Source organism: Hippoglossus stenolepis, chromosome 22 (assembly GCF_022539355.2).
Source record: "Hippoglossus stenolepis isolate QCI-W04-F060 chromosome 22, HSTE1.2, whole genome shotgun sequence".
Classification (NCBI taxonomy): domain Eukaryota; kingdom Metazoa; phylum Chordata; class Actinopteri; order Pleuronectiformes; family Pleuronectidae; genus Hippoglossus; species Hippoglossus stenolepis.
The window spans coordinates 17,911,781-17,933,276 of record NC_061504.1 but is presented as its reverse complement, the minus strand read 5'-3'; the positions used below and the strand labels follow the sequence as shown (position 1 = coordinate 17,933,276).

At 42.1% G+C, this 21,496-nt stretch overlaps 5 protein-coding genes across 5 annotated transcripts; 2 read left to right on the top strand and 3 right to left on the bottom strand.

The window, feature by feature from the left end:
• The first annotated feature begins 2,255 nt into the window (after window positions 1–2,255).
• On the top strand, window positions 2,256–12,292 carry LOC118101615. The gene is made up of 3 exons (XM_035147530.2): window positions 2,256–2,583; window positions 5,444–5,831; window positions 11,925–12,292. Exons 1-3 carry the CDS (start codon window positions 2,291–2,293, stop codon window positions 12,237–12,239), a joined length of 996 nt encoding a protein of 331 aa, XP_035003421.1. The 5' UTR covers window positions 2,256–2,290; the 3' UTR covers window positions 12,240–12,292.
• Window positions 9,349–10,224, top strand: LOC118101605 (histone H1-like). The gene has a single exon (XM_035147522.2). The coding sequence runs from the start codon at window positions 9,401–9,403 to the stop codon at window positions 10,070–10,072; it is 672 nt and encodes a 223-aa protein (XP_035003413.2). The 5' UTR covers window positions 9,349–9,400; the 3' UTR covers window positions 10,073–10,224.
• Window positions 12,293–13,428: 1,136 nt separating the features above from the next.
• Window positions 13,429–17,485, bottom strand: LOC118101616 (histone H3). The gene is given in 3 exon segments (XM_035147531.2): window positions 13,429–14,099; window positions 14,102–14,268; window positions 17,161–17,485. Coding segments are annotated over 3 exon segments (786 nt in total). The 5' UTR covers window positions 17,454–17,485; the 3' UTR covers window positions 13,429–13,773.
• LOC118101614 (histone H2B 1.2) lies at window positions 14,790–15,892 on the bottom strand. Its single transcript, XM_035147529.2, has one exon. It carries the CDS (start codon window positions 15,873–15,875, stop codon window positions 15,498–15,500), a length of 378 nt encoding a protein of 125 aa, XP_035003420.1. The 5' UTR covers window positions 15,876–15,892; the 3' UTR covers window positions 14,790–15,497.
• Window positions 17,486–18,487: 1,002 nt separating the features above from the next.
• Window positions 18,488–19,134, bottom strand: LOC118101611 (histone H2A). Its single transcript, XM_035147526.2, has one exon. The coding sequence runs from the start codon at window positions 19,116–19,118 to the stop codon at window positions 18,732–18,734; it is 387 nt and encodes a 128-aa protein (XP_035003417.1). The 5' UTR covers window positions 19,119–19,134; the 3' UTR covers window positions 18,488–18,731.
• Between the last annotated feature and the right edge of the window lie 2,362 nt (window positions 19,135–21,496).

The following is a 21,496-nucleotide window of genomic DNA, read 5'->3' as shown; positions in this document are numbered from 1 at the left end:
ACCGGATCTTAAACACACCATGAGAACCGTGGAGACTCAAGCTGCTGCTGCAGCAACACTTGTGTTTTCTCTTCGACAACAAACGGCTCAAATTCTCTTTTGCTGGAAACAACAACGTGTGAAAAGGAGTCGAAGTGAAAGCGAAGGAGTTTCTCTTCGCCTGGAAACAGTTGGAACATCAAGACGTGTCCGTGTTCTCTTCGGGAAGCGTTTAAAGCGGCTCAGTCAGCCGCCGTGTGGCGCCGCTGCTCCCGGACTTTTCTCTGTGTTTTCTCTCAGAAACGTTTTAAAAAGCTTCAGATTCACATAAAAACATGTCGGAGGTCGAGAGGAGAAGTTTGTCCAGAGACTCGAGCTGAAAACATTCAACTCGTTGGGGTTTTTGTTCATGAAACGCAGATTAGTTTGGTGCCTGCAAACACACTCGTGTTGGTGGAGTCACAAGCCCAGTTATTTCCTGACAGTGTGTGACTCATCACTCTATCACAGGTATTTAATATTTAAAGTCACTATAACATCACATCTGCGTTAGAGTTGATATGAACGTGAAACATGTGACACAGACACACAGACACCTGTCAATCACAGCAGTTACATGAAAACACAGACTGCAGCTTCAGGAGGAGACAGATCTTCAACTGTCAAACATCAGAGTGTTCGACTGCACACAGATATATATAATCACAACTAATCCTGACATCAAGAAGCACTTTCTATCAATAAGAGAATTAAAAACACGCAACATATATAAATGATCAACCACAATATGGTCAGAACACTTTTACATCTTGGTGATAATTAAATATAAATGTTTGGACTTAAAAGTTTAACCTTAAAACATCAACATAAGTATTTTAAAACTAATTGTTAGGGTCAGTGAAGATGTAGAAATTAAAGTAGCATCGAGCTTCAATGTGCATTGTCAATATAATGCAACAACCGAGGCTCTTATACCTGATACATTTTTATTGTTTTTGCTTCAGACAATGAGCCTGAGAATATGAAACTTTGCCCAAAAAGTCTGAGCAAAGAAGGGACATGAACATTAAGTTATTGGGGATGTGATTCATCTTGTGACAATGGGCACAGACCAAACTTTGAAAATAACATTAACGGATTTTAACCTGTATTTCTGTGGGATCTTCAAAAGTCTATAACTCATAAGTCCATGTTGTGAATGTTAGTGCTTAAAAAGTTTTAAAACTAACGTCACAGTTTTTAAAGTCTTGTACTTCTTTCTCAACTATACAGTTATTAACACATTGTATTTTCTTTTGTATTAATACTTCAAAAATGGATACATCGCCATTGATGATAGAAAGTGTATTTCCTCATGAATGTTGTGAATATTGTTACCATATAGATATGGAACTTGGTTGGATAGAATTGTTGGTGTCTCCCACTAGGTCCCAGTTTAGAACATACGACAAGATAGAGAATATCCTTGTATGTTCTACTGCACTAATTAATACCAACCGCCACTTGATGTAAGCGGCTGTTAGGGACATATCTTCAGTTGGGTCCTTCAGCCTTATCAGGTGTTTCTGTCTTTTAATCACCAGACACCCTCTTCCAAGGCCGGACCAGTTCAACCAGTGTATCAGGTCTGGTCTCAGGGTGTTGGTGACAACATGTGATGGGACTGTGAGCTGCTGGCCTACGTCCACCAACAGCTCCCAGTCTGGGGCTTTCTCCATCTGACCACTCCTGGTCACTAGTGGAGGAGAATCTCTCTGTCCCTGTTCCCCTCACGGACAAACGTCCTTTCAACTACGTTTGAGGGTTTGGATGTCGAGGCATTGGTAGCAGTTCTCTTTGTTTCTATTGTTTCTGCAAGGCATTATTATTATTATTATTATTATTATTATTATTATTATTATTATAACCATCACTGCATATTATTATTAGCATCATTTCATGCTATCACCACCTTTCCTTGCTTACCAATATCACAACTTCATCTCTGCCATTTTATTTTATTTGTATTTGGGCTGGACTCCCTCAGCGCCTGTGTATTTTATTTCCCTTTGTGTATTTCACCTTGTTTATATTGTATTTTAATCCATCTACCTTTTTATTTATCTATCTATCAATATGTCGTCCAGTTTTTGGGGTTATTTGCTTAATATTTTTATGACGCAGAAATGAAGAGACTCTGGGCTCATAGGCTGAAAAGAAGAAACGGAAACAGCTGTGGTGCAGCCAGCTTGCTTCAGTCACGTCCGCAGAAAGGATTTAAACAGCAGCGTCGCCGCCTGTCACTTCATTCTGCTTCAGTCCCGAAGAGAAGATGTCAGGTCGCGGTAAAGGAGGAAAAGGTCTCGGTAAAGGCGGCGCCAAGCGCCACCGGAAGGTTCTCCGTGATAACATCCAGGGAATCACCAAACCCGCCATCCGCCGTCTGGCTCGCCGCGGCGGAGTGAAGCGTATCTCCGGGCTGATCTACGAGGAGACCCGCGGGGTGCTCAAGGTTTTCCTGGAGAACGTCATCCGTGACGCCGTCACCTACACCGAGCACGCTAAGAGGAAGACGGTGACCGCCATGGACGTGGTGTACGCGCTGAAGAGACAGGGCCGCACTCTGTACGGCTTCGGAGGCTAAACCTCACCCGGATGTGACCACGACGACCCAACGGCTCTTTTAAGAGCCACACACCGAGTCACTGAGGAGACAAAGTCCTGAGAACAACCGACACAGACCATTAGCACTGGATCGCATTGATCACACTTTACATCTTTATTACAACTGACTTCATTATTATTCTTTCTGAGAGCTTGAAACAAGTCAATATGAAAATCAACAGAAATGATGAAACAAATCTTCATCAGACTCAAACGATGCAGTTTCACATCAACAGACTTCATCACAGGAAACGTCTTCACGTTTGTCTTTAAGATGATATTTAGTTTATATTAATGTCCGTTCACTGACTTTCTGCTTTCAGTCCAAGTTCACTTGTTACAAACAAGAACACATTTCCCTCTAAAAGTAGATAATCAAATACTAATCCTGTTTGTATTTGATACATTAAAGGACAGTTGTATTTCAGCGCTGTACAAATACACGAGTCATTTATATTTGGCACATTTTGTCCCTGGAATAAACTTATTAACTTCAGCCTTGATCACATTAAACATAGTTGGTGTCAGTTAAAGTGAATATTTGACCCTTGAGCAACATGTTAGAGTCACGACCGTTTGGCCAAATGAAAAAAACCTGGAACATCATTTAATGACAAAGATATTAAAGCTGTATATTTTTTTTAATAAATATTGTATATTCTCCACTTCTCTGCCCAACAATACATTTATCTAACTCAAACATTTCTCATACTGTATATTCTACTGTTTGTATCAAACTGTATGTATAAGTGATAATAAAAAAACAAAAGTTATCAACATGATGTGTATTATGTTTCACACTTTACAGTGTTTTACTTTAATCACTGTGCGATGCTTCCAGAAACCTTCTTTTCAGGTGTTGGATAAAAAATATAAATCAGTTTTATTATATTTACATTTACAAATGTCTTCAGATGTGATTAACGTCTGTTTAATTATTACATTAAATGATATAGTTCATACTTATTGAAAAAGTAAATAGAAATTAATTAATGAAATATGAGTTTGTATATATATATATATATATATATACGTATATATATAGTTTAGCTCTAAACTTTTCTCTGAATGAGAAATTACTTTGAATTTGTAGAAACTTGTAGAAACTCGCTGTGACGCTGAACATTGAGCCAATGGCCGAGTGGGAACAGCGCAGCCTCATTTACATGTGATGTGTGTAAAAGCGGTCCGCCGCTGCTTCCTCCTCACATCTCCTCTGATCCACAGAAACGATGCCGGATGCAGTGAAGGCCTCAGCGCCCAAGAAGGGCTCCAAGAAGGCGGTGACCAAGGTCCCCGGTAAGACCGGGAAGAAGAGGAGGAAGAGCCGCAAGGAGAGCTACGCCATCTACGTGTACAAGGTGCTGAAGCAGGTGCACCCCGACACCGGCATCTCCTCCAAGGCCATGGGCATCATGAACTCCTTCGTGGGCGACATCTTCGAGCGCATCGCCGGGGGGCCTTCCGCCTGGCTCAGTACAACAAGCGCCGGACCATCACCTCCAGGGAGATCCAGACCGCCTTCTGCTGCCCGGGGAGCTGGCCAAGCACGCCGTGTCCGAGGGCACCAAGGCCGTGACCAAGTACACCAGCTCCAAGTAAACTGCGGGACACCGCTTCCACCCAACGGCTCTTTTAAGAGCCACACACCGGCTCCATGGAGACAAACGGTCCTGATGGTTCAATGTCCACACTCACACACTCACCACGTTTCAGAGTGAGTCTCGTGTCACAGACTCAAAGGACTCGTCCTGAATCTGGAGACTTTACAATAAGTCAATGAACCATATTCAATCTGAACTAATGATTCATAACATTCATGTTCCGAGTCAGGTCGAGTTCATTAATCATTAAATCAAACAACTTCAAGATTTCACGACACGTTAACGTTTCTTTATCTAAAGAATCATAAACTCCACATCACGTGTTTCATCTTCTCCGTTATGGGACCAACGAGTTTATTTTATTTATCTTTTGATTTCAGAAGATAACGAGCCGCTGCTTTTCCCGCGTTTGAGCCGTTTTTCAAAACTCGCGCTTTTTGTTGACGTCACCAGGTCAGCTGATCATAAACCAACGGCTCTTTATTCGAATAGTTTTTGCACAAGTGAAATAACGATGGAAACAAAGAGCCTGAATCTGGAGGCTCGTGAACTAAATGATTAAGAAGACGAGACAGTTATTGATTCAATGTTTCGCTGTTGTAATTATTCATTATTTAGCTGTTTGCATGTTATTATAGAAACTACTCGTCTGAGTTTCCATCCATTCACATTGAACATGTTCAGTTCATGTATTACTGAAGTGTGAGAAAGAACTCTCATTCAGTTCCTGATCATTTCTTTTTATCCTGTTTATGATAAAAATCATTAAATGTTGTGAATATTTCATAGGAGGATATTTACTTATGACTTATATAAAAACCTTAGATTTTTATAAGAAACTCTGAAGTTTGTATATCATATAAATACACATTTCATATAAGCTTATTTAATATTTCTGACTTAACTTAATTTTTCACATTGAAAAAAACAACACATCAGTGAAATGTTTACATTGAGTTGTTTGAAAAAAGATAAAGTTTAATATGTTATGATTATATTCATATTTTCTAAGTAAATTCCATATGGTGTTCAATATGTTCTAAGTATAAGTTTTATATTTATTTTCATATCCTAGTAAAGATTCTTCTTGTTTTGAATCTTTTCAACTGAACAATAGAAAATGTCCTCTCTGCTCTCACCGGAAGTGACTTCCCCTCGTCACGTGCCTCTCTGTGGACCAATCAGCGCCAGCAGCGCCGCGGCTCCGGCTATATAAGCAGAGCTCCGCCGCTCGCTTCCCTATGTTCATTCTGTTCTGAAACGATGGCGAGAACCAAGCAGACCGCCCGGAAGTCCACCGGAGGGAAAGCTCCCAGGAAGCAGCTGGCCACCAAGGCCGCCCGGAAGAGCGCCCCGGCCACCGGCGGCGTGAAGAAGCCTCACCGCTACAGGCCCGGGACCGTGGCTCTCAGAGAGATCCGCCGCTACCAGAAGTCCACCGAGCTGCTGATCCGCAAGCTGCCCTTCCAGCGCCTGGTCCGGGAGATCGCTCAGGACTTCAAGACCGACCTGCGCTTCCAGAGCTCCGCCGTCATGGCGCTGCAGGAGGCCAGCGAGGCCTACCTGGTCGGCCTGTTCGAGGACACCAACCTGTGCGCCATCCACGCCAAGAGGGTCACCATCATGCCCAAAGACATCCAGCTGGCCCGGCGCATCCGCGGGGAGAGAGCGTAACCTGCCCGCACTCCGCTCACCACACAACGGCTCTTTTAAGAGCCACTCACCCTCCGTGGAGAGGCAAAGTCCCGCTGCTCCCGAGCAGAAGTTCATCGTTAACTGAGAGAAACGATCTTTAATCTTTTGATTTCTGAAGTTTGAACCTTAGAGAAACTTATTGTCACGGACACTGAACAGGCTGCTGCAGCACTGACGTCAGTACAGACGCTTCAAATAACTAAGAAATAAACTGCTCCAGACAAAAGTGATAAAAACACACGAGGTTCAACACAGAAGGAATCAAATGAGCTGACGTCACAGATCAGAGGCTGAAGTCCTGTTCTCAGTGACTGGTGAGAACAAAGATCCTCTCGATAACAGAACGAGCAGCTTCATCTCCTGTAGCTCAGTGATCTCATCAAACACTCAAAGTCCTTCACACTCTACAAATTAAATGACTCCACATGTTTTGAATTGAGCCTAAAACAAAGTGATGCAATGAGAACAATTATTGGTTAGTGATAATTTTAGAATCATTTAATGACAAACTGAGTAGAAACCTCCTCTTTAGACGATGTAGGTGGAAACTTGGTGTTTATACAGAACCTGTTACTTCACACTAAAAGTTTCCACAGCACGTGAACACAATTTGAGTCAAAGTGACAAAATGTATCCGACATAGAAAGATGGAACATTTACGAAATATTTCAGTTCGTGTCTTGTTCAGTAAAATCAGGAGGAAATGTTACCGTCAGATAAACATGAATTTACGGATTTAGTCACATGAAGCAGGTTCAGACAGTCTGATATTTTTCAACAGATAAAAATAAAATGTCCTCAATGTAACATACGATGGGAAAACCTGATGTTTTTCATCTGTGTCATTTAACTCATTGTTATGGGAGAGGATTCTTTTTAATGTTAATAATCTGAATCCAAACATTTACATCCCCAGCTCATAAGTTGGGACAGGATGGAAAATGCAAATAAAAAAAGGCAGCAGTGATTTCTTAATTTAATTTGACTTGTATTTCATTGCAGTATGAACATAAGATATTTTACGAATTGTCAGGTCAACTTCATTTCATTTGTAAATATAACACCATTCCTGCCATTCAGGCCTGAAACACATTCTAGAGAAAGTTGTGTCGGGGCCATTTAGGGTTGTGAGGTGGAATGATTAGAAAATGAAGTGATTTGAAATAGGTACTATTCGGTACAAATCGGTACAAAAGCAGCATCCAGGAAAGGCCTAGCTCTTTAGGAGCAAAGACGGGCCGAGGATCGACAGTTTGCCAAGAAATGTGTGAGAAAATTATTGAAATGTTTAAAAACGGTGTTCCTCAAAGAAGGATAGGAAGCGGTTTGGATATTTCATCCTCTCCGGTGCAAAACGTCATTAAAAGATTCAAGGAATCTGGATGAATTTCAGTGCATAAAGAGCAGGGGAGCAAACCTCAGCTCACTAACTGAGCTCTTCGGGGGCTGGACTGCGTGGAGGCCCCACCGGGCCCCAACTGAGAGCCCGGACTGTTGCACACCTTAAAGGGGACATAGCATGCCCACTTTACCACAAGTTGATATGGTTCCTTGGGGTCTTAATGAAATGTCTGTAACATACTTTGGTCAAAATACCACAAGGATCATATAAAACAGCTCCTTTTACCCTGTATAAAACAGCCCTCCATAGAGTGACCTGTTTTGAGTGCCTGTTCCTTTAAATGCTAATGAGCCAGCTCCCCCCTCCCCCCTCTCCCCCATGATTTTAAACGATATAAATTACATATTTTATATGATATAAATTATCAAATATGCATCCCAGACTTTGTATTCCCTCTGTTGTCCTGGAGTTTTAATTTTCCCAATCACATAATTAAATGTCCCCCTCTGCCCCCCACTACAAGCACACAAGCAGACAGACAGAGAGAGAAAGAGAGGGGGGGCTATGAAGACCATCATTTACCCCGAACCCGACATTCAACGGGTACAACAACAAGCGGAGAAAGCAGAATCGCGGGCTGACCTTATATGTACAGTCTATGGGGCTGACCAGCGGAGAAATGCTCGTCCCGTGTGAACAGCCAGGCGGCTGCGTGCTGGAGAACGGCGCTGCGCTGCCTCGCAGCGGCACTTCCTGTGTATTGTGACGATACAAAACCCAGGAAGTGCAATCGAGTCGCTCAAGCATGACGTTTCTGACTTAGAGGAACCATAACAAAACGCGCGAGTGTTTTTTTTCCAGAGTGTTTGGGTTGGTAGACATGAGCCAGATACCCACATTAACCTGTAGAAGCACTAACAAAGTGGAATTTTCATGATATGTCCCCTTTAAAACTTGTTTGCAGGAGGAATCGAACAACGTGCCCCCCCCTCTTCATCACTTGGCGTCTTCAGCCCCTCAACGTCTTTAAAGAGCTGTGAAAAGGAATGGCAACATTACAAAGTGCTAAATGCTTTACCGTCCAAACTTTTTTTGAAATATGTTGCAAGAATCAAAATTTAGATAAGTGTTTATTTTGAAAAAACAATACAATTCATGAGGTCACACATCAAATAATGTGCTTTTGTGTTGTTTTTATTGTAACACAGGTCAAAGGTCATTTATAAATCAATGTTCTCAGTTTTAATTTTAAAAGTAACATATACTGATTTGGGTTTGTATATTTAATTATCACTAAGATGTGTTGTGACCATATTGTGGTTGATCATTTATATATGTTGCGTGTTTTTAATTCTCTTATTGATAGAACGTGCTTCTTGATGTCAGTATTAGTTGTGATTATATATATCTGTGTGCAGTCGAACACTCTGATGTTTGACAGTTGAAGATCTGTCTCCTCCTGAAGCTGCAGTCTGTGTTTTCATGTAACTGCCGTGATTGACAGGTGTCTGTGTGTCTGTGTCACATGTTTCACGTTCATATCAACTCTAACGCAGATGTGATGTTATAGTGACTTTAAATATTAAATACCTGTGATAGAGTGATGAGTCACACACTGTCAGGAAATAACTGGGCTTGTGACTCCACCAACACGAGTGTGTTTGCAGGCACCAAACTAATCTGCGTTTCATGAACAAAAACCCCAACGAGTTGAATGTTTTCAGCTCGAGTCTCTGGACAAACTTCTCCTCTCGACCTCCGACATGTTTTTATGTGAATCTGAAGCTTTTTAAAACGTTTCTGAGAGAAAACACAGAGAAAAGTCCGGGAGCAGCGCGTCACACGGCGGCTGACTGAGCCGCTTTAAACGCTTCCCGAAGAGAACACGGACACGTCTTGATGTTCCAACTGTTTCCAGGCGAAGAGAAACTCCTTCGCTTTCACTTCGACTCCTTTTCACACGTTGTTGTTTCCAGCAAAAGAGAATTTGAGCCGTTTGTTGTCGAAGAGAAAACACAAGTGTTGCTGCAGCAGCAGCTTGAGTCTCCACGGTTCTCATGGTGTGTTTAAGATCCGGTGTCTGCGCAGGAATCTGCATCAGAATCCAACTCCCGTTGATTCACAGCTTCACGTCACGATGGCAGAAGAAGTCGCTCCAGCTGCAGCCGCCGCCTCCGCACCGGCCAAACCCCCCAAGTCCCCGAGGAAGAAGAGCACCAAGCCCGCGAAGAGGACCGGGCCCGGGGCCGGGGAGCGCATCCTGGAAGCCATCACGGGCTGCAAGGACAGGAAGGGCATCTCCTTCATCGCCGTGAAGAAGCAGCTGGCCGCGGCCGGATACGATGTGGATCACAACGGGCACAACATCAAACGCGCCCTCGGGAAGCTGCTGAGCGACGGGACCGTGGTTCAGCTCACAGGACACGGAGCGTCCGGATCCTTCAGGATGAACAAAACCGCAGAGAAGTCCAAGAAGGTGGCGAAGAAACCCGCCAGGAAGCCCGCCCCCAAAGCCAGGAAGCCCGCGACCCCGAAGAAGAGCCCCAAGTCCCCGAAGAGGGTCGCGATCAAGACCGCCATCAAGACCCTGAAAGCGGCCAAGAAGTCTCCCAAGCCCGCAGCGAAGAAGGTGAAGATGGTCAAGAAAGTTCCGGCTGCCAAGAAAGTGACCAAGAAGGTGGAGGTCAAGAGCCCGAAGAAGGCGGCGGCCAAGAAGCCGGTTGCGGCCAAGAAGGTTGTGAAGAAGGCGGTGAAGGCCCCGAGCACCAAGGAGAAGAAGGTCGGAGTCAGGAGGACAACCAGGAAGTAGAAGAAGAACAAGTGGAGGAAAACAAACGGCTCTTTTCAGAGCCACCACCTGGTGCAGAGCTAATGTCCAGAGAGTCACGTGTTCCAGCAGCAGAGCACTGGGTCAGAACCAACTAACTAGTTACTGAACTTTATTAACTAACTAGTTACTGAACTTTATTATCAAACTAACTAGTTACTACACTTTATTATCAAAGTAACTAGTTACTAAACTTTATTATCAAACTAACTAGTTACTAAACTTTAATTTTCATCAGAGTCAAAATACTTAACTTTACGATTTAGCTCCTGAAACTTATTTTGGTTTTTAGCTCAAACTTTATCTTCTCACTTCAACTTATTATGAAACTTACTTATTTAATGTATTTACCTGTGAAGTCAGAAGTTCACACTCATCTTCAGAAACAGATTCAAAACACTTCATCAAACTTTATTTACTAAAACTTATGGACATCATGATTATAGATCACTAACATCAACTTAAGTTTTGTTAATAGAACAAATCTCTACATATATTATTTATGTTGTTAAAGTCATATTGTAAATATTGTAGATCTATTTCTTACTGTTTCTACTGAATTTGTCATAAATATATAGAAATATATCTGATGTTTATAGGTAGTGATTTATTTAAACTTAAACAGATTCTAATCTAGTTTCCTCTTGTGAAGCTGAACCTCTGAACCATGAACAATCATCTCGTCCTCACTTATTCACTTTTTATTAAATGCAGAAATTACTGTATCGTCACTAAACATGATCTTAATAGTTTGAACAATGTAAATCTGAGTTACATCTTTATCTTCTATGTTTCTGACAAAGAGCCTGAAACAGAAGAGACTGATTTGATGCTCGTCACCAGGGACGAGATGATGTCATCTCCTTCTGACAGTGACAACATGTTTATAGATCATTTGGTACAAAATATATTTAGATTACATTTTTTGTGTCTACACTTCTAATCTAACTTCGCCTCATTTCCTTCATACTCAACAAAGGACTGAAATTTCATTCATTATGTTCCTAAAGTCATAAATCAATCAAATTGCTTTGAAGAAAACATTATTTCATTTATTTACATCACTGTTGAAACATATTCACTATGAAACGTTTCCTGAGAAGTTTGAAAACATGAAGGTGCATCACATGTTGATTGTCCCTGTATAATATATCTGAATGTGTAAGATGAAGAGAAGCAGGAGAGGTCAGAGCAGGGAGGGTTAGAGAGAGATCAGCTGATCGTCTCATTTCCTCTGGAAACCTGGAGGAGAAACTGTCCTTCACACAGGTTAGATGTTAAAACTGCTGATTCGTTTATCTACATTAAGTTTATATACTTAATGAAGACATGTTTTCTTCATCTGATGAAGAAACTGATCAACAATAAAAATCCTCATCCTGACAACTTTCATCTGAGTGATTTAAGGGCTGAGATGTTTGTATTTGACAGAATCTCCCGTGAACTCAGGGAAAATGTGTAGAAATTATGACACATAATCCTGAATCCTGAAGTGCAAAGTCTTTGTACTTCAGGATTCAGGATGTCTTTGTGATACAAATGATAGTAATGTGCATAAATATGTAAAATACAACTGCACAAACATAATCAGATCAAATGAAGTTCTGTTACAATTATTTCATTCGTTGACTAAGAACTAGAATGAAGCTTTGAGAACGATGTTCTATTATTTTGAAATACTTTAACCGGAAATGAAGAGAATCCGGGCTCTTAGGCTGAAAAAAGGAAACGGAAACAGCTGTGGTGCAGCCAGCTTGCTTCATACACGTCCGCAGAAAGGATTTAAACAGCAGCGTCGCCGCCTGTCACTTCATTCTGCTTCAGTCCCGAAGAGAAGATGTCAGGTCGCGGTAAAGGAGGAAAAGGTCTCGGTAAAGGCGGCGCCAAGCGCCACCGGAAGGTTCTCCGTGATAACATCCAGGGAATCACCAAACCCGCCATCCGCCGTCTGGCTCGCCGCGGCGGAGTGAAGCGTATCTCCGGGCTGATCTACGAGGAGACCCGCGGGGTGCTCAAGGTTTTCCTGGAGAACGTCATCCGTGACGCCGTCACCTACACCGAGCACGCTAAGAGGAAGACGGTGACCGCCATGGACGTGGTGTACGCGCTGAAGAGACAGGGCCGCACTCTGTACGGCTTCGGAGGCTAAACCTCACCCGGATGTGACCACGACGACCCAACGGCTCTTTTAAGAGCCACACACCGAGTCACTGAGGAGACAAAGTCCTGAGAACAACCGGCACAGACCATTAGCACTGGATCGCATTGATCACACTTTACATCTTTATTACAACTCATCTCATTATTTTGAAATATGAAAATCAACAGAAATGATGAAACAAATCTTCATCAGACTCAAACGATGCAGTTTCACATCAACAGACTTCATCACAGGAAACGTCTTCACGTTTGTCTTTAAGATGATATTTAGTTTATATTAATGTCCGTTCACTGACTTTCTGCTTTCAGTCCAAGTTCACTTGTTACAAACAAGAACACATTTCCCTCTAAAAGTAGATAATCAAATACTAATCCTGTTTGTATTTGATACATTAAAGGACAGTTGTATTTCAGTGCTGTACAAATACACGAGTCATTTATATCTGTCACATTTTGTCCCTGGAATAAACTTATTAACTTGATCACATTAAACATAGTTGGTGTCAGTTAAAGTGAATATTTGACCCTTGAGCAACATGTTGTTAGAGTCACGACCGTTTGGCCAAATGAAAAAAACCTGGAACATCATTTAATGGCAAAGATATTAAAGCTGTATATTATTTTTTTATAAATATTGTATATTCTCCACTTCATTGCCCAACAATACATTTATCTAACTCAAACATTTCTCATACTGTATATTCTACTGTTTGTATCAAACTGTATGTATAAGTGATAATAAAAAAACTAAAGTTATCAACATGATGCGTATTATGTTTCACACTTTACAGTGTTTTACTTTAATCACTGTGCGATGCTTCCAGAAACCTTCTTTTCAGGTGTTGGATAAAAAATATAAATCAGTTTTATTATATTTACATTAACAAGTGTCTTCAGATGTGATGCAACCCTGCAGTAGTGGTTCTCGGTCACTGGAGGTCGCTGTTGACCACTGAATTGTAATTAACATTAGTAATTTATTACTTTATAGTCGATGATCGATATATAAGTGTTATGGGCTCATAATCACTGATACAGGACTAGAGTAGGATGAGGCTCATTGGCTACTGGCTTGTATGGCCGAACTACTACCTCGTGACCTCTGCCTGTTTAAACTGACCCACGTGTTGAACGTTACAACACGTGGGTCAGTTCACGTCTCCACTCAGACCAGCTCGTGTCTTTATCAGTATTTTATTAGACGGATCCCAGCGAAGCTAATATGTAAAATACAGAGACTTGAGAAGTTTTCCCCATATTACATCATGTATTTGTAACTCGGCTGTAAAAAAGTATTTGTACAGGAAGTCTTCACTTTAGATGAGAAGGAGCAGAAGGTTTGAATCTGCAGGTCAGATGTTCCAGTAACATCCCCCCCCCACAGATCACGTGTCTGTAGTGAGTGAATGTAAACACTGATCTGACTGGTTTGTGTTTTAATACTCGTGTGATTAGTGATTAATGACCAACACAACGACTCGGCTGCAGCGGGACTTTGCCTCTCCACGGAGGGTGAGTGGCTCTTAAAAGAGCCGTTGTGTGGTGAGCGGAGTGCGGGCAGGTTACGCTCTCTCCCCGCGGATGCGCCGGGCCAGCTGGATGTCTTTGGGCATGATGGTGACCCTCTTGGCGTGGATGGCGCACAGGTTGGTGTCCTCGAACAGGCCGACCAGGTAGGCCTCGCTGGCCTCCTGCAGCGCCATGACGGCGGAGCTCTGGAAGCGCAGGTCGGTCTTGAAGTCCTGAGCGATCTCCCGGACCAGGCGCTGGAAGGGCAGCTTGCGGATCAGCAGCTCGGTGGACTTCTGGTAGCGGCGGATCTCTCTGAGAGCCACGGTCCCGGGCCTTAGCGGTGAGGCTTCTTCACGCCGCCGGTGGCCGGGGCGCTCTTCCGGGCGGCCTTGGTGGCCAGCTGCTTCCTGGGAGCTTTCCCTCCGGTGGACTTCCGGGCGGTCTGCTTGGTTCTCGCCATCGTTTCAGAACAGAATGAACATAGGGAAGCGAGCGGCGGAGCTCTGCTTATATAGCCGGAGCCGCGGCGCTGCTGGCGCTGATTGGTCCACAGAGAGGCACGTGACGAGGGGAAGTCACTTCCGGTGAGAGCAGAGAGGACATTTTCTATTGTTCAGTTGAAAAGATTCAAAACAAGAAGAATCTTTACTAGGATATGAAAATAAATATAAAACTTATACTTAGAACATATTGAACACCATATGGAATTTACTTAGAAAATATGAATATAATCATAACATATTAAACTTTATCTTTTTTCAAACAACTCAATGTAAACATTTCACTGATGTGTTGTTTTTTTCAATGTGAAAAATTAAGTTAAGTCAGAAATATTAAATAAGCTTATATGAAATGTGTATTTATATGATATACAAACTTCAGAGTTTCTTATAAAAATCTAAGGTTTTTATATAAGTCATAAGTAAATATCCTCCTATGAAATATTCACAACATGAGCAGCTTGTTAATGATTTTTATCATAAACAGGATAAAAAGAAATGATCAGGAACTGAATGAGAGTTCTTTCTCACACTTCAGTAATACATGAACTGAACATGTTCAATGTGAATGGATGGAAACTCAGACGAGTAGTTTCTATAATAACATGCAAACAGCTAAATAATGAATAATTACAACAGCGAAACATTGAATCAATAACTGTCTCGTCTTCTTAATCATTTAGTTCACGAGCCTCCAGATTCAGGCTCTTTGTTTCCATCGTTATTTCACTTGTGCAAAAACTATTCGAATAAAGAGCCGTTGGTTTATGATCAGCTGACCTGGTGACGTCAACAAAAAGCGCGAGTTTTGAAAAACGGCTCAAACGCGGGAAAAGCAGCGGCTCGTTATCTTCTGAAATCAAAAGATAAATAAAATAAACTCGTTGGTCCCATAACGGAGAAGATGAAACACGTGATGTGGAGTTTATGATTCTTTAGATAAAGAAACGTTAACGTGTCGTGAAATCTTGAAGTTGTTTGATTTAATGATTAATGAACTCGACCTGACTCGGAACATGAATGTTATGAATCATTAGTTCAGATTGAATATGGTTCATTGACTTATTGTAAAGTCTCCAGATTCAGGACGAGTCCTTTGAGTCTGTGACACGAGACTCACTCTGAAACGTGGTGAGTGTGTGAGTGTGGACATTGAACCATCAGGACCGTTTGTCTCCATGGAGCCGGTGTGTGGCTCTTAAAAGAGCCGTTGGGTGGAAGCGGTGTCCCGCAGTTTACTTGGAGCTGGTGTACTTGGTCACGGCCTTGGTGCCCTCGGACACGGCGTGCTTGGCCAGCTCCCCGGGCAGCAGCAGGCGCACGGCGGTCTGGATCTCCCTGGAGGTGATGGTCCGGCGCTTGTTGTACTGAGCCAGGCGGGAGGCCTCCCCGGCGATGCGCTCGAAGATGTCGCCCACGAAGGAGTTCATGATGCCCATGGCCTTGGAGGAGATGCCGGTGTCGGGGTGCACCTGCTTCAGCACCTTGTACACGTAGATGGCGTAGCTCTCCTTGCGGCTCTTCCTCCTCTTCTTCCCGGTCTTACCGGGGACCTTGGTCACCGCCTTCTTGGAGCCCTTCTTGGGCGCTGAGGCCTTCACTGCATCCGGCATCGTTTCTGTGGATCAGAGGAGATGTGAGGAGGAAGCAGCGGCGGACCGCTTTTACACACATCACATGTAAATGAGGCTGCGCTGTTCCCACTCGGCCATTGGCTCAATGTTCAGCGTCACAGCGAGTTTCTACAAGTTTCTACAAATTCAAAGTCATTTCTCATTCAGAGAAAAGTTTAGAGCTAAACTATATATATATATATATATATATATATATATATATATACAAACTCATATTTCATTAATTAATTTCTATTTACTTTTTCAATAAGTATGAACTATATCATTTAATGTAATAATTAAACAGACGTTAATCACATCTGAAGACATTTGTAAATGTAAATATAATAAAACTGATTTATATTTTTTATCCAACACCTGAAAAGAAGGTTTCTGGAAGCATCGCACAGTGATTAAAGTAAAACACTGTAAAGTGTGAAACATAATACGCATCATGTTGATAACTTTAGTTTTTTTATTATCACTTATATTAAAATACAGTTTGGTGCAAAACAAACAGTAGAATATACAGTATGAGAAATGTTCGAGTTAGATAAATGTATTGTTGGGCAGAGAAGTGGAGAATATACAATATTTATAAAAAAAATATACAGCTTTAATATCTTTGTCATTAAATGATGTTCCAGGTTTTTATTTATTTGGCCAAACGGTCGTGACTCTAACAACATGTTGCTCAAGGGTCAAATATTCACTTTAACTGACACCAACTATGTTTAATGTGATCAAGGCTGAAGTTAATAAGTTTATTCCAGGGACAAAATGTGACAGATATAAATGACTCGTGTATTTGTACAGCGCTGAAATACAACTGTCCTTTAATGTATCAAATACAAACAGGATTAGTATTTGATTATCTACTTTTAGAGGGAAATGTGTTCTTGTTTGTAACAAGTGAACTTGGACTGAAAGCAGAAAGTCAGTGAACGGACATTAATATAAACTAAATATCATCTTAAAGACAAACGTGAAGACGTTTCCTGTGATGAAGTCTGTTGATGTGAAACTGCATCGTTTGAGTCTGATGAAGATTTGTTTCATCATTTCTGTTGATTTTCATATTGACTTGTTTTAAACTCAGAGAAAGAATAATAATGAAATGAGTTGTAATAAAGATGTAAAGTGTGATCAATGCGATCCAGTGCTAATGGTCTGTGCCGGTTGTTCTCAGGACTTTGTCTCCTCAGTGACTCGGTGTGTGGCTCTTAAAAGAGCCGTTGGGTCGTCGTGGTCACATCCGGGTGAGGTTTAGCCTCCGAAGCCGTACAGAGTGCGGCCCTGTCTCTTCAGCGCGTACACCACGTCCATGGCGGTCACCGTCTTCCTCTTAGCGTGCTCGGTGTAGGTGACGGCGTCACGGATGACGTTCTCCAGGAAAACCTTGAGCACCCCGCGGGTCTCCTCGTAGATCAGCCCGGAGATACGCTTCACTCCGCCGCGGCGAGCCAGACGGCGGATGGCGGGTTTGGTGATTCCCTGGATGTTATCACGGAGAACCTTCCGGTGGCGCTTGGCGCCGCCTTTACCGAGACCTTTTCCTCCTTTACCGCGACCTGACATCTTGAGAGCAGAGAAGATAATGCTCAACAACCAAAGAACGTCCGTATTTATTTCTGTGATGCGGACGTGTAGGAAAACAGTCTGCTCTACCACGCCCCATGAAGCGTAATCTCTCTTTTCAAGTTGGAGCCAGTTAGTCTCTGAATTTCCGGTTAAAAATCCTTCAAAACAAAAGCACCTGACAAGATGCTTAATTACATTCTTATTTCAGATAGACACGTTTTACGGTTTCTTCTGAAGTCGTTTACGTTTGGACAGGAAAACATTGTTTTGAATAAAAGTAGGAAATTGAATCAAAGACATGAAAGTCTTTAAAGATGAAAGAGTCTAGAATGTTCAATAGATACAAAGAAACTGATTGAAGTCATTGACCATTACTGCAGCCAGACACCAGGGGGCGACTGAGGAGGGTTTTCACAAAGCCACTGTTGAATTTAGGAGGATTTTATTAGTAGCAGTGGTTGAGGAGACAGTGAGTCAATGTCCCATCTGCTAACATGGAGGGTCCATGACCATTACTGCAGCCAGACACCAGGGGGCGGTCAAGGCTCAATGTCCCATCTGCTAACATGGAGGGTTCATGACCTATACTGCAGCCAGACACCAGGGGGCGGTGACGGGGACATGGCTCAATGTCCCATCTGCTAACATGGAGGGTTCATGACCTATACTGCAGCCAGACACCAGGGGGCGGTCATGGCTCAATGTCCCATCTGCTAACATGGAGGGTTTATGACCTATACTGCAGCCAGACACCAGGGGGCGTTGACGGGGACAAGGCTCAATGTCCCATCTGCTAACATGGAGGGTTCATGACCTATACTGCAGCCAGACACCAGGGGCGGTCAAGGCTCAATGTCCCATCTGCTAACATGGAGGGTTTATGACCTATACTGCAGCCGGACGCCAGGGGGCGGTGACGGGGACACTTCAGGGTGTCCTCATGTTGTTTGATACTAAAGTTTCCACCTGAACATAATTTGAACCAAAAGACCAGAATTGGACAAAATGTTTCAGACACAATTTTTTTTAAAAAATCAATTTAGTTGTAACTTTATGTTGCAGATTGAATCAGATTCGATGAATTAGATCAAAGACCAACAATAAGTCTGATTATTAATTATACATCATTACTTTGACTTCTGGTCGTTTTCTAATGAACATGTCTGAGCTCCAGATGGACCCTGAGCTGATTCAGCTGTAACCGGACTTTGACTCTCCTCTGAGGGTGGGTGGCTCTGAAAAGAGCCGTTGTGGTTCTCCGGGTCTCCGGAGCTTCTACTTGGACTTGGCGGCCTTCTCGGTCTTCTTGGGCAGCAGCACCGCCTGGATGTTGGGCAGAACCCCGCCCTGAGCGATGGTGACCCCCCCCAGCAGCTTGTTGAGCTCCTCGTCGTTGCGGACGGCGAGCTGCAGGTGGCGGGGGATGATGCGGGACTTCTTGTTGTCGCGGGCCGCGTTCCCGGCGAGCTCCAGGATCTCAGCGGTCAGGTACTCGAGCACAGCGGCCAGGTACACCGGAGCTCCGGCTCCCACGCGGTGCGCGTAGTTCCCCTTGCGGAGCAGCCTGTGGACGCGGCCCACCGGGAACTGCAGCCCGGCCCGGGAGGAGCGGGTCTTGGCCTTGGCGCGGGCCTTTCCTCCGGTTTTACCTCGTCCAGACATTTCGATGGGATTCAAAGAGTCGATGTGTAGGAGGGGGAGGGGCACAGCGGGGCTTTATAGTGTCACTGCGGCTCTGAGCTCAGCGCTCATTGGTCAAACTGAGCCCTTAGTGCCAGCGACCAATCGAAAGGGACTTGTGAAGCTTCTGTAGACATGACTCAACTTCCGCTCAACAGTTTGTAGCATTTACAAAATAAAACAAAACCGAAATTTTAATACAAACAAAATGATAAAACTTACAGAAAATTGGGACATTACAACTTTTATCACTCCGGAGTGATTCTGGTAAGACTTAAAAATATCTTCTCAACCTTCCATCACACATCTTCATTTGTTCATTTTGTATATTTTTTAAATAATTTAACAAAGTGTTAACAGTAAAACAGTTTCCCTCTGCAGTAAATATTTCTTTACTCGTGATTTAATGAAACACTGGATGTTTATCCTTTAATTTCTATAATCATTAAAATTATAATTATATAATAGATTTTCATTCCATATAGAAACTGTTCTTAGAGTTGTCTGGTACCCAATTATTATTGTTAAATATTGTATACAATTTACCTTTGTAAAAGTGTTTCTCTTTTTTCTAATTCCCCAATAATTAAAAAAACGGAGGGAACTATGCAGTCGAGAAGAGTAAAGTAGAGCAGAGTAGAGTAGAATAAAGTAAAGTAAAGTAAACTATAGAAGTGTAATGTAGAGTCAATTAAAGTAAAGCAGAGCAGAGTAAAGTAACGTAACTGAGCTCATCCAGTAAAGTAGAGTAAATTAGAACAGAGTAGAATAAAGTAAAGTAACTATAGTAGAGTAACGTAACGGGCTCATACAGTAAAGTAGAACAGAGTAGAACAGAGTAGAATAAAGTAAAGTAACTATAGTAGAGTAACGTAACGGGGCTCATCCAGTAAAGTAGAACAGAGTAGAATAAAGTAAAGTAACTGTAGTAGAGTAACGTAACAGGGCTCATCCAGTAAAGTAGAACAGAGTAGAATACAGTAAAGTAACTATAGTAGAGTAACGTACAGGCTCATACAGTAAAGTAGAACAGAGTAGAACAGAGTAGAATAAAGTAAAGTAACTATAGTAGAGTAACGTAACGGGCTCATCCAGTAAAGTAGAACAGAGTAGAATAAAGTAAAGTAACTGTAGTAGAGTAACGTAACGGGCTCATACAGTAAAGTAGAACAGAGTAGAATAAAGTAAAGTAACTATAGTAGAGTAACGTAACAGGGCTCATCCAGTAAAGTAGAACAGAGTAGAATAAAGTAAAGTAACTGTAGTAGAGTAACGTAACGGCTCATACAGTAAAGTAGAACAGAGTAGAATACAGTAAAGTAACTATAGTAGAGTAACGTAACAGGGCTCATCCAGTAAAGTAGAACAGAGTAGAATAAAGTAAAGTAACTGTAGTAGAGTAACGTAACAGGGCTCATCCAGTAAAGTAGAACAGAGTAGAATACAGTAAAGTAACTATAGTAGAGTAACGTAACAGGGCTCATCCAGTAAAGTAGAACAGAGTAGAATACAGTAAAGTAACTATAGTAGAGTAACGTAACAGGGCTCATCCAGTAAAGTAGAACAGAGTAGAATACAGTAAAGTAACTATAGTAGAGTAACGTAACGGGCTCATACAGTAAAGTAGAGTAAAGTAGAACAGAGTAGAATAAAGTAAAGTAACTAAAGTAGAGTAACGTAACGGGGCTCATCCAGTAAAGTAGAACAGAGTAGAACAGAGTAGAATAAAGTAAAGTAACTGTAGTAGAGTAACGTAACGGGGCTCATCCAGTAAAGTAGAACAGAGTAGAATAAAGTAAAGTAACTGTAGTAGAGTAACGTAACGGGGCTCATCCAGTAAAGTAGAACAGAGTAGAACGGAGTAGAATAAAGTAAAGTAACTATAGTAGAGTAACGTAACGGGCTCATCCAGTAAAGTAGAACAGAGTAGAATACAGTAAAGTAACTATAGTAGAGTAACATAACGGGCTCATCCAGTAAAGTAGAACAGAGTAGAATAAAGTAAAGTAACTATAGTAGAGTAACGTAACGGGCTCATACAGTAAAGTAGAGTAAAGTAGAACAGAGTAGAATAAAGTAAAGTAACTAAAGTAGAGTAACGTAACGGGCTCAACAGTAAAGTAGAACAGAGTAGATTAAAGTAAAGTAACTAAAGTAGAGTAACGTAACGGGGCTCATCCAGTAAAGTAGAACAGAGTAGAACAGAGTAGAATACAGTAAAGTAACTATAGTAGAGTAACGTAACGGGCTCATCCAGTAAAGTAGAACAGAGTAGAATAAAGTAAAGTAACTAAAGTAGAGTAACGTAACGGGCTCATCCAGTAAAGTAGAACAGAGTAGAACGGAGTAGAATAAAGTAA

What these genes read in the sequence shown, in the direction of transcription:
- LOC118101615 (XM_035147530.2), top strand. Translation starts at nt 2,291, where the DNA reads ATGTCAGGTCGCGGTAAAGGAGGAAAAGGTCTCGGTAAAGGCGGCGCC. An exon ending in AAGAGACAGGGCCGCACTCT is followed by an intron (nt 2,584 to 5,443) that starts GTACGGCTTCGG and finishes CGGCTATATAAG; the next exon opens with CAGAGCTCCGCCGCTCGCTT. An exon ending in CCAACCTGTGCGCCATCCAC is followed by an intron (nt 5,832 to 11,924) that starts GCCAAGAGGGTC and finishes AGTCCCGAAGAG; the next exon opens with AAGATGTCAGGTCGCGGTAA.
- LOC118101605 (XM_035147522.2), top strand. Translation starts at nt 9,401, where the DNA reads ATGGCAGAAGAAGTCGCTCCAGCTGCAGCCGCCGCCTCCGCACCGGCC.
- LOC118101614 (XM_035147529.2), bottom strand. Translation starts at nt 15,875, where the DNA reads ATGCCGGATGCAGTGAAGGCCTCAGCGCCCAAGAAGGGCTCCAAGAAG.
- LOC118101611 (XM_035147526.2), bottom strand. Translation starts at nt 19,118, where the DNA reads ATGTCTGGACGAGGTAAAACCGGAGGAAAGGCCCGCGCCAAGGCCAAG.